General features: G+C 41.1%; 2 protein-coding genes across 7 annotated transcripts in view; one reads left to right on the top strand and one right to left on the bottom strand.

Annotated features, from left to right (window-relative positions):
- The window catches only part of RBMS1 (RNA binding motif, single stranded interacting protein 1), a 219,006-nt gene that overhangs the window by 44,373 nt on the left and 161,924 nt on the right, over positions 1-12,709 (bottom strand). The window lies entirely within an intron of this gene.
- Positions 848-4,796, top strand: LOC105002397 (dynein light chain 1, cytoplasmic-like). The gene has a single exon (XM_010858974.1). The coding sequence runs from the start codon at positions 1,097-1,099 to the stop codon at positions 1,472-1,474; it is 378 nt and encodes a 125-aa protein (XP_010857276.1). The 5' UTR covers positions 848-1,096; the 3' UTR covers positions 1,475-4,796.

Here is a 12,709-nt window from a genome sequence, read left to right as displayed (position 1 = left end):
CCATCAAGTTTGTGGTCTCTGAAGTGAAATTGCTCAGTTGTGTCCGACTCTTTGCGACCCCATGGACTGTAGCTTACAAGGCTCCTCTGTCCATGGGATTTTCCAGGCAAGAGTACTGGAGTGGGTTGCCATTTCCTTTTCCAGGGTATCTTCCCGACCCAGGGATCGAACCCAGGTCTCTCGCATTGCAGGCAGACACTTTACCATCTGAGCCACCTGGGAAGCTGGTGATGTCCCTGAGACATCATCAACTCGGCCATTCCTGAGTCCAGCTAGTCATTAACTCTTTTAACATGTGTCTAATATTAATTTGCCTTAAACATTACTTTGCCTTAAACTCTCTGGGACTTCCCTGGTGGTCCAGTGGCTGAGACTTTGTGTTCCCAATGCAGGGGGCATGGGTTCAATCCCTGGTGGGGAACTAGCATAGCAAATAAAAAAAACAGGGGGGGAGAGGTGAGAATTGAACATGGTTCTCTCGTCTCTCCACTGCCCCCTCCTACCAATCTTTGAATTTAAAGAACCTGTTGTTAACACTAGATTTTCCATGAAACCATCCCTAATCTCCTCAACCATTCAGTGGGCGATTTGATAAGAAACCAGAAAGGGAATAACATTTACTTAGTTTCTACTAACGGAGAAGGCAGTGGCAACCCACTCCAGTACTCTTGCCTGGAAAATCCCATGGACGGAGGAGCCTGGTAGGCTGCAGTCCATGGGGTCGCTAAGAGTCGGACATGACTGAGCGACTTCACTTTCATGCATTGGAGAAGGAAATGGCAATCCACGCCAGTGTTCTTGCCTGGAGAATCCCAGGGACGGGAGAGCCTGGTGAGCTGCCGTCTAAGGGGTTGCACAGAGTTGGACATGACTGAAGCAACGTAGCAGCAGGAGCAGCAGCAGTTTCTACTAAAGTTCTAGGCATTTTCTGTGTATGATCTTATTTAACTTCACAACAATCTTAAGAGGTAGCTGCTCTTATTCTCACTTTTGCAAATGGGAAAACAAAAGCTCACAGAAATTCTGGGTCTAAGATCTTGCCTAACACATCAAAAATGAAAAATAGTTAAAGTTCTTACTGCAGTTTCTCTATGAAATGAGAAATGCGCCAAGGCTTCGGCTGCGACCCCCTCTCTACACAGGTGTGAGCCTCACCAGCCCCTCCGCCAGGAGACGGTTGCAGTCGGCCAGCCCCTGCTCCTTGGTAACCATGTGTGACCGAAAGGCTGAGATCAAGAACAACGATATGTCTAAGGAGATGCAACAGGACTTGGTGGAGTGTGCTACTCAGGCATTGGAGAGATATAATATAGAGAAGGACATTGTGGCCCATATCAAGAAGGAGTTCGACAAGAAGTACAACCCCACCTGGCGCTGCATCGTGGGGAGGAACTTCGGTAGTTATGTGACACGTGAAACCAAACACTTCATCTACTTGGGCCAAGTGGCCATTCTCCTGTTCAAATCTGGTTAAAAGCATGGACTGTGCCACACACCCAGTGATCCATCCAAAAACAAGGACTGCAGCCTAAATTCCAAATACCGGGACTGAAGCCTTCAGCCTTGCCTAAGGGAACACCTCCACCTTTGAACCTGTCTTGTGTTTTGTAGAGGGCATTCTCTGTACTAGTTTGTGGTTATAAAGCAATTAGCAAAACAGCTTACATTTGTATTTATTTTCTATTCCACACCTCTCTGCCCCATGTTTTTTCTCTTCAAAATCCATTCCTTTAAAGAAATGAATCTGTTGAAGAAGTGTGCGCTAATTACCGTTTGTTCAAATAATCTATTGAAGATGGCTTATTACTTGATCTTGGGTAGGTTGGTGGGGGTGATTCCTTGAAGTTTCTGTGGGATGAAACAGACTAGCCTGTTCAACACATTTGAGTTTCATTCTTGCCCATCCTGTTCCTGTTGTGCATGGAAGAATACTGCTCAGAAGTGCATGTTGAGAAATGCATGGCAGAGAAACTACTGGATTAACTCTTAGTCCTAACCTGATAAATACATTACTTAAGTGCTCCTTTGGGATAACTGCTATAGAGTGTTCTGGGCCTTAGGCCTCAGAGATGATGAAGGTGTAGTAGAACTCCTTTAAGCTTTCTATGGCTGTAAAATGGAAATAAGCTGGTGAGAAAGTTGGGCTAATAAGAAATTTGTTGGGCTCTAGACATTTCCCTTCCCCTGCCTTGGCCAGAGTATACTTTAAAGATTAAAGGTGGTCTTAAGAGGGAAAAAGCTTTTGAGCAGCGGTCCTCCATGTGATTCTAATAAAGTCTGCAGGAATTAAAAAAAAAAAAAAGAAATTATTTTGAGAAACAATTTCCTTTATACACTCAGAGTATGAACAGTGAGGGGAAAAAAATGGAAGATCTCTTCTATTAAGGCATCAGAATAGATTTATTTTTCAAGCCAAAGCAAGTTTTTTGTTTGTTTTAGACACAAGAAATAAACAGGTGGTTCATAGTTGAAGGAGGGATGGGGGTGTGTATAGAAGAAGAGATATGTCTATCATTTATCAGTTTTACTTTCTATTGTGGTTTTATCATGATTTGTGGGTTAGCACTGAAAGCCCATGACTTCCCAGAAAGTCAAGACAGTTTTCACTCAGCCATGGTACTACTGCATACCAGCCTCTCTCCAATCCAGGGGTTCAGGAGGCTACTTCTATGGAGTTACCACAGGTGGTGGTGGGGGTTGTGGGGGCAGGGGTCTGAAGGGTTTTCCTTTCCTACATCTTTTCTGTGAACTGTTCACTCAGTTATACTGCTCAGAGCACAAGGGGCTCTCACAAAAATACAGATCCCTGGCCTGGAAACAGAAATACTTTTAAATTGCTCAGGCCCTGGTGAAGTCAGTTTCTCAGGGGCTGATGCAGTCATATTGTGGGGATGGAGTACAGAACAAGCTCTTCTGATGACATGAGAAAGGATCTACAATATGGGGAAAAGCCACGTGGCAAATGGCACTTCAATGAGCAGGAGAGGGGGCAGCAGGGTTCAGAGTGGTCACTATCCCTCCCTGCTAGTCTTATCTGTAGTTAAGATTTAATAATGTGAGGCAAGCGATGGAGTGGCTGGGGGAGAACTCATTACAGATGATTAACATTTAGCCTAAGTCTATCGTTGATCAGCAGTGCCTGTAAGAGTAACAGATATCTGGGGGGGAAATTCATAAAGCAACCAGATTTTCACCTCCCCACTCCTATTTGCAACTTAATTTGTAAAACAAAACAGAACAAAAAATCTAGTAACAGGGACATATGATTTATTGGAGAAAACAGGCCTCCTAACTGAGTAGGATTCACACTCTAAGAACACCAAGGAGATGCATGCCCAAGAGAGCAAGCTGCAGAATTTTATTGGGGAAAATATGAAAACAAAGATTCTTTGGGTTTTATCAGCTTCAAAGTAAGAAGACTCAGACTCACAGTTGTAGCTACCCAGAATATAATATTCTGTGCTAAGAGTAGACGATCCACCCCAGAGGAAACTCTGATAGTAAAAGGATAGAGAGTAATTAAGGGACATGACTACAGAGTACTGAAAATCTCAAAGGGAAGGATAAACAAGTAAAAACTCAAATTTAAACCTATTGGCTGAAAAAAGTTTTGCTTAGAATCTACCTAAATTTCTTTCCTTTGCACCACAGCTTTTGTCATATCTCCCCATTTCCATTTCTTCTTTCGTTGGCTGTAATATAAAATCTAAGTATATTTAGTTTGCACTTACTAAAATAAAACTTGATTTTTCTCCTCTGTCTCCCATCATTTAGTCACTCGTACATTTTACCTTTTTGATAATTTACCATAATTACAAAAGAAATGCATATTTGTTGTAATTTGAAGACACGGGAAAGTAGATTAAAATACTAAAATCACCTATTGTCCTGGACACAAATGTGAAATGGATTGTTGAATATCTTTACAGACTCGTCCAATGTGCATGTACATGCATGTGCACATGGCATGTGAGTGTACATGCGTGCACACACACACGTACACTGATTCTCTCCCCTTGTAGAGAATTTGGAGCTTTTGAACATTGCTGGTTACAAGCCAAGCCTCTGGAGAAAGGAGTTTATTCCACCTACTACCAACAGATGGCGGTAAGGGTTGATGAGTAATTTTAATATTGGTCATCCCAGTTAGAGATTCATTTAAGGCTCTATGGGGTCATTAGCAAGGCTTATGTTAATTTATTTTATAAACATTATCAAACAAACAAAAAAAATAAGTATGTGGAAAAAAAACTACAAAAAAGTGTACACATAATGTAAACAAAAACTGCTTATTTTAAGTGTGAAAAAAGGTGGGATATTCCTCATGCATATAGGACGATCGTTTGTTTGACTTAATAAGTGAACTGCCTCTGAAGGACAAAGAAACTTCCCACCCTGTGAGAGAGATTGTGCCCATGCAAATGACAATAACCAGCAAGAAGGAGGGAGAGGGGGCTGAAATGAGGGAAAAACCAAACTTCTGACCACGTGCTATTGAATTAGGATCCACACTGGAAAGCCTGACCTAGTGAGTCAATTCAGGGGAATAACAGAAGTAACAGCTTACATTAATACAGCTTTTATCTTATGCCAGACACTGTTTTAAGTGATTTAGGTCAAATATTTTTAATCTTCCCAGAAATCTTTTGAGTAGGTGAAGTTTTATTACACTTTGTAGATGTGAAACTGAGGAGTAGAGAGAGTATGGGACCCACTGAAGGTTACACTGGAAAAGGTCAGATTTCATTCCAATCCCAAAGAAAGGCAATGCCAAAGAATGCTCAAACTACCACACAATTGCACTCATCTCACACGCTAGTAAAGTAATGCTCCAAATTCTCCAAGTCAGGCTTCAGAAATATGTGAATCGTGAACTTCCAGATGTTCATGCTGGTTTTAGAAAAGGCAGAGGAACCAGAGATCAAATTGCCAAGATCTGCTGGATCATGGAAAAAGCAAGAGAGTTTCAGAAAAACATCTATTTCTGCTTTATTGACTATGCCAAAGCCTTTGACTGTGTGGATCACAATATACTGTGGAAAATTCTGAAAGAGATGGGAATACCAGACCACCTGACCTGCCTCTTGAGAAACCTGTGTGCAGGTCAGAAAGTAACAGAATTGGACATGGAACAGACTGGTTCCAAATAGGAAAAGGAGTACGTCACGGCTGTATATTGTTACCCTGCTTATTTAACTTATATGCAGAGTACCACCCTTACGGCAGAAAGTGAAGAGGAACTAAAGAGCCTCTTGATGAAAGTGAAAGAAGGAGAGTGAAAAAGTTGGCTTAAAGCTCAACATTCAGAAAACTAACATCATGGCATCTGATCCCATCACTTACTTCATGGCAAATAGATGGGGGAACAGTGGCAGATTTGATTTTCTTGGGCTCCAAAATCACTGCAGATGGGTGATTGCAGCCATGAAATTAAAAGACGCTTACTCCTTGGAAGGAAAGTTATGACCAACCGAGACAGCATATTTAAAAGCAGAGACATTACTTTGCCAACAAAGGTCCACCTAGTCAAGGCTACGGTTTTTCCAGTGGTCATGTATGGATGTGAGAGTTGGACTGTGAAGAAAGCTGAGCACCGAAGAATTGATGTTTTTGAACTGTGGTATTGGAGAAGACTCTTGAGAGTCCCTCGGACTACAAGAAGATCCCACCAGTCCATTCTAAAGGAGATCAGTCCTGGGTGTTCTTTGGAAGGAATGATGCTAAAGCTGAAACTCCAGTACTTTGTCATGTGAAGAGTTGACTCATTGGAAAAGACCCTAATGCAGGGAAGGATTGGGGGCAGGAGGAAAAGGGGACGACAGAGGATGAGATGGTTGGATGGCATCACTGACTCGATGGACATGGGTTTGGGGAGACTCTGGGAGTTGGTGATGGACAGGGAGACCTGGTGTGCTGCGATTCATGGGGTCACAAAGAGCCAGACATGACTGAGTGACTGAACTGAACTGAAGGTTACACAGCTGTGCTGTGCTGACTCGCTCAGTCATATCCAACTCTTTGCGACCCCATGGACTGTAGCCAGTCAGGTTCCTCTGTCCATGGGGATTCTCCAGGCAAGAATACTGAAGGGGGTTGCCATGTCTTCTTCCAGGCGATCTTCCCGACATAGGGATTGAACCCAGGTCTCCTGCATTGCAGGCGGATTCTTTACCAGCTGAGCTACCAGGGAAGCTGATAAGTAACAAAGAAGAGAGGCAGAAGTTTGCTTTGGTCAACCATGTGGATAACTGCAGATACTTTACTTGCCAACTGCAGAATATTCCAGAGGTTCAAAGCAGTTCCCAGTGTTGAGTCTGCATAGCTCCAAGCAGGAGGCAGAGGGATGAGGGTACACTCTGGAACTGCTAAGTCTCTGAGACAGATACTGATAACATTCAGAAAGTTGTTACCTGACCTTCTGGGTAGGCAACATTGTTCTATTTGGAATAAGAGGCCCAAGACAACAAATGTATCAGGCCAGAGGAGGTATGGCTGGCTTTAAAGCTTCAACAGAGTAACTACATGTATCTGTTTGGTGGGAATGGATTTATGAACAAGAGCCAAAACTTCCTTGTGACTGTGGACTTGTGAGAGAAAAGGGAAAAAAATTCACACACAAATATGCACACACAGGTGATACAGTTCTCTAATTTGCTTTTTTTTTTTTTTCTGCTTCTTTATCTTTTCAATGACTTCCCAGGAAAGGGGATTTCCTACAATTTGCTTTAGCTCAAGAAAGTATAAATTATATACACTCTGCTAACATTAAAGTTTGTTGGACAATGAGGCCTAAAATAGAAAAAAGCAGAAGGAGCTGTTTATCCATGTTATCCTGAATCCTCACTATTTTGAATAGTTCAACTTGTTCTCTTTTCTTTATTTACTTAGTATAAGAAGTGGTAAGCATTTGAAGATAAGGTATATGTGAAATTTTAAAATTAGGCAATCAATATGAGACAGGTATTTTAAAACTTTCAGCTTTTTGGCCTTGAAGATTTTCGCTGTCTGTATAAGACATCTAAGATACAACAATGAAAGGTATAGAAAGATATTCCATTTGTAATTCTAGCCATTTTGACTTGATTCCTTAATGTTCGGTCACTGCCCCTTTCACTTGGGTGTGCTTGGTGAATACATGATTCTGTGTATGGGACAGAAGAGGAAGGCGTATCTGATGCGGCTGGAATGGCAGCCAGGGTTTGAAGGTGGAAAATATTTGGCAGGAAAAGTTGCTGCAGTCCTAAAGGTCAAAGGCAAACCTGGTCCCGAAGCTGAATGAACATGTGAAAGACAAGTACAGTCCAGAAGGAGGTCAGACTAAGAAATCAAGCCACACATATTTACAGCATGCCTCCAGTAGGCCCTTCACCATCCAAAGCCTATGAAAAATATGTAAGATGCCATTCCTGCCATCAAGGGGAACCGTTTTGGGGCGAAGGAGTGCAAGGGATTTTTTAATATTAAAAAAATAACTAAGAATGTTGTGATCTTGTATGATGAAAGCTAAATAAAGGAGCATAAACAGGATGAAGGTCAAGTTCAGCAAAAAGGACTTTGGGGAAAACAAATTCAGGTAGGCCATGGAAGACAGTAAACAGAGGAATCTGTCTAATGCAAGCTGTGTGAGGAGTAAGACAAGCCAAGTCTGGAAAAGGTCCGACAGGGCCTTGGGTTCTAGGAAAAGGAGTCAGGGCACAGAATGTGGCTGGAGGTTTTGCAACTGTGGAATGATATGATGAAAGCAGGATTTTGGTAAGATTAACAAAAATCTTACAGCTAGAATTAGCAGAGAGAAATGTTACATTTTTGTTTTAGTATTACTCTTTTTTTTTTTTGGCTCTTTGCACTCAGGCAATAACATTCAAGTTTAAGAAGTTATCATGGAGGGCTCAGGAGAGCTAGGAGATGAATGGCAAGGTTCTAAAGGACAGGAAAGCTTTAAGACAGAGGACTTCTTTTAACTAGCCTTAAATGCTTTAAAATAATATCTGAGAAAAATAGCCTGTGGTATCTGTGTTATAGAAAGCCAATGGTTTGCCTCTGTGAACAAAGAGGAGAGGGAGAAAAGGAATCACCATGGTCTTCTTTTCTGAACTATCCTGGAAAGGACAGTAAATTCTGGCTCCAGTTCCAGACCTGGAGCCTGTAGATTAATGTAGCAGAAGCAAACACCATCCTTGAGTGGTCCAGCCCTCGCTAGACGGGCTGCTTTACAACATATGAGCGGATGGGGAATAAACTACAGAAGTTTGGGGACAAAGCAGCACATTTTTCAAGAGAAAATATATCTACATATCTAGTTTTTCATAACACTGAAATTTTAAGGTGAACACATCCTTTCAGAATACAAATAAAATTACTAATTTACACCCAGATTTGGGATGAATATAACTTATGACTAAATGTAGAACCTCTCCTGTTTCTCTGCCTTCTCAACACTGATGCTGGCACAGCTAAACTATTATACATGCGACACAAAAGCAACAATTGATGCTGTTTATTGCATGTATGGCTCAAACTAAATAATTCATATAGAATGAATATTAAAAACCACCTCATTAGAAATGGTTAAGATGCACTTTTTGCCATATTCTGTGAAAAACTTATACCTCTCTCCTAAATAACGAGCACACTATAAAGCATTTGACTTATTACACAGATTTGCTATTAGAGCTTAGTATCCAGTCTATTATGATCCGCAATCAAGGTAAAGCAGCTTTACACTATTTTATGTTTTTTTAAGAGCACACAGCACACAAAGGGTCACTGACCCTACTTTATGACCATATTTCAGCCAGAAGCCACCGTACTGCAGCACTTAGCATGCAGTCACAGATGGTCAGCCCCAAATTAGTGCACCCAAGTACTAATATGTCAGAGGAAAATAACACTTGCTGCAAATGGAACCCAGAATTTTGCAAATAAAATGTAGATAGTCTATCATAAAAATGAGTCTCAAAAAGTCTCCACATGCTGATTAATGTCTAACATTTAAAACAAAGGCAATTTAATTACATAAAATAGTGTTTCATTTCTGAGTTGAATTTATAATCTGACAATGATAGAGCATTTAAGAAATTTTCTCCCTCTCCCACCAAAATCTGTGATGTGTTTTCTTTGCTCTGACGATCTCACCTTCACGTTGATATAGTATTTCACCATATGAGAAGGAAGATGACGTTACATTGGAAAGCAGATGGAGCTGCCGAGAGAGAGACCCGTCTTCAAGTGCACCTTCGGCCAATAGCCAGCTCTGTGACTTGGGTCCTTTGGCCAATAGCCAGCTCTGTGACTTGGGTGTGAGTGTCTGGCCTCATCATCCCCATCTGTACCCTTTCCACCACCAAGGCTGTGGTAACATCTCCTTCACGGCACTGTTACTAGGGGGTCAGCACAGTGCTGGCCCATGACAGATGCTTGGTAACAAATAAATGTTAACCTTTTCTTCCACTCCTCCTAGAATTATTTGGAATAAGGGCACTTTAATTCTTATCACTGGAGATAACTAAACTTCCCTCCTCACCGTCATAATGATGTGGTCCTTAAGACACAAGAATGTTGAGAAATGTAGACTCACCATTTTTTATGGTTATTTTTCAGTTCAGATCTTTGCATAATGAAACCCTCTCAATATATATTGCGTGTATGAATAAAACATAAATATGCAATATACATTTTTTCCCTTAAAGTGTTTGGTATGGGGAATTGAGGGAGACTGGCAGCCAGAGCAGGGAAATACTGGATTCTGCCTTGAACATGGCCTTGTATCTTATCCCAATTTAGCTTATAAAAACAAATGAGGGAAGCAAGGTAATTTAGGAGCTTAATATGGAATTAAAAATTGCTACTAAAAGGAAATCTACAAAGGGTTGGTGGCAGGGGAACACAAAAAACTGAGAAGAGTTTTGGTTCCTAGACTGTTTTGCAAAATCAAAACTAGAAAGCTTTTACACACAACACACACAGAGTACCAGAAGTCTGTAAAACAGAATGCATTAAACTTCAACACTCAAACCATAAATGACTGTTTCATTCAAAACAAGAAGAACGTGACAGAGAGCAAAAGTAAACATGCTCTCTAAAGTAAAACAGAGAGTTATCTGAAACTATTAAAACAGAGTGTGCAAATTACCTAGACATTTCTTTTGATTCTGACACAAACTAAAAAAGGACAGGGTCAAATTGGACATTTCCTAGACTGAGCCCTAATGCTGGCTTTGATCCAGTACACAGCACCAGTGTATTGATTTCCAAATGCCATGAGGCCATCTTTTTTTAAAGTAATAAATCCTGACTGCCCCACAACCTTGAAAAGCCTGTTTGAAGAACAGACTGAGAAGGAAAACGGTATCTACTTCACTCACTTCAGTTCTAAGAAATCTGGGGATATAATATAAATGTTATCATTAGTTTAAAAAAAAAAAGATACACTTGAGTTGGATAGGCAAGGGAATAGCCTGCCAGCACAGTTGATGTTTCTAAACTTAGATATTTCGTTCAAGGGTCACTCGTGACAGTGGTCACGTCTCTTAAGAGCATATCTGATGGAAAAGGATAAACAGGGCTCGCACGTGGGTTTCCCACTGGTTTCTTTCTGAAAAAGACTGTCCTTGGACACTGCAGATAAATATAAGCAATCATTCCAAAGACAGAATAGTATGGCTCTAAAACTTAAGAACATCAGAGAGGAATTACCTTTATGCAAAAGAATGGATGACACCACCCTTATGGCAGAAAGTGAAGAAGAACTAAAGAGCCTCTTGATGAAAGTGAAAGAGGAGAGTGAAAAGGTTGGCTTAAAGCTCAACATTCAGAAAACTAACATCATGGCATCTGGTCCCATCACTTCATGGCAAATAGATGGGGAAACAGTGGAAACAGTGTCAGACTTTATTTTTTTGGGCTCCAAAATCACCACACTTGGTGATTGCAGCCATGAAATTAAAAGATGCTTACTCCTTGGAAGGAAAGTTATCACCAACCTAGACATCATATTAAAAAGCAGAGACATTACTTTATCAACAAAGGTCCGTCTAGTCAAGGCTATGGTTTTTCCAGTAGTCATGTATGGATGTGAGAGTTGGACTTTAAAGAAAACTGAGCACCAAAGAATTGATGCTTTTGAACTGTGGTGTTGGAGAAGACTCTTGAGAGTCCCTTGGACTGCAAGGAGATCCAACCAGTCCATCCTAAAGGAGATCAGTCCTGGATGTTCATTGGAAGGACTGATGCTAAAGCTGAAACTCCAGTACTTTGGCCACCTCATGCAAAGAGTTGACTCATTGGAAAAGACTCTGATGCTGGGAGGGATTGGGGGCAGGAGGAGAAGGGGACGACAGAGGATGAAATGGCCGGATGGCATCACCGACTCAATGGACATGAGTTTGAGTAAACTCCGGAAGTTGGTGATGGACAGGGAGGCCTGGTGGGCTACAGTCCATGGGGTCGCAAAGAGTCAGACAGGACTGAGTGACTGAACTGAACTGAACTGAAAAGAATGGAACCAAAGAGAGCTAGCCGAATGCTGTTAAGTTACTTTAGTATCAGTTTCACAAAATTACCATGTTTCAAATGAAGGTAATATGCCTCACTCTCAAGAGAGCTTAAATTTACTGCATTTTCCATAAGTAAGGGGGCTGTGAATGAAGTGGTTGGTGGTTTAGTTGCTAAATTGTATCCAACTTTTGGGACCGCCATAGACTGCAGCTTGCCAGGCTCCTCTGTCCATGGGATTTCCCAGGCTGGGGCTAAAAGTGCTTCTTGTTTACAGGACACCATCAGCAAAGATTTTCCAATCTTGATTGTTTTGAGAAAACCTGCATAATAGGAGAGGTGGTAATGGAAAGGAAAAATATTCTGATTCTTTAAAAGAACAGAAAACTAGATTCTAGAAGCAAAAGGCAGGTAAGGCTAATGCTGACCTGAAGAGAAATTGCAGAATGGACTGGTGAACTAGAAGGTTAGCAAGACAAGAGAACAGTCATCAGTAAAGTCCTTTAGAGCAACTCAGGAATATTAAAGTTTGCTCTTTCTACTCTGGGGGGTGGGTGAGGAAGGTCAGGGTTGCTTGGAAATGCTACAATGTATATTTTGATTTGAGCTAAATAAAAGTCATTATTTGCTCAGGGATTAGAGGAGTGTATCTGGGAAGAGGAAGTGTGGTTTGGGTGAGTGGGTAACTAGCTAAACAAGTGACTAAGCTAGTCTGAATGGTCAAGGTCACAGCACGGAGGAACCATCTAGTGATGAGCCACACGGCTCTGTTCTTGGCCAGCATGTATATAACATTTAAAATTGCTATAAACCAGGTCACTGATAGTACATTTATTAGATATATAAACATCCCAAAGCTGGGTTGGGGGTGGTGGTGAAAGTAAGATGTCAGAATTATTTCAACAGGCTAGAATGAATTTTTGGCCAAAGCCAACATTGTAATATTTAATAGGGAAAAGTAAGTATTAATATAAGTTCCAAGGTAGGGGTGGTAGGGTGGTGGAGGTCAACTGTATAAATTTAGGGAAACCCTTGGCTTACTCATATGAAAATACCTGGATTTTTTGATTAGAAACAAATTCTAGTTCTCTGAATGAGACAGATTTAGGTTGTACTGAGGAAAATATATGATCCTGACCATAGAAAGAAATTATGCTTTTGGGCCTCTTTGCTCAACATTCCCTGACACCCACCACTATGGGTTGAATTGTGTCCC

This window comes from Bison bison, unplaced genomic scaffold, assembly GCF_000754665.1.
Source record: "Bison bison bison isolate TAMUID 2011002044 unplaced genomic scaffold, Bison_UMD1.0 scf7180017864452, whole genome shotgun sequence".
NCBI lineage: Eukaryota > Metazoa > Chordata > Mammalia > Artiodactyla > Bovidae > Bison > Bison bison.
Note: the sequence above shows the minus strand (reverse complement) of the source record. Positions and strands in the feature narration are given on the sequence as shown.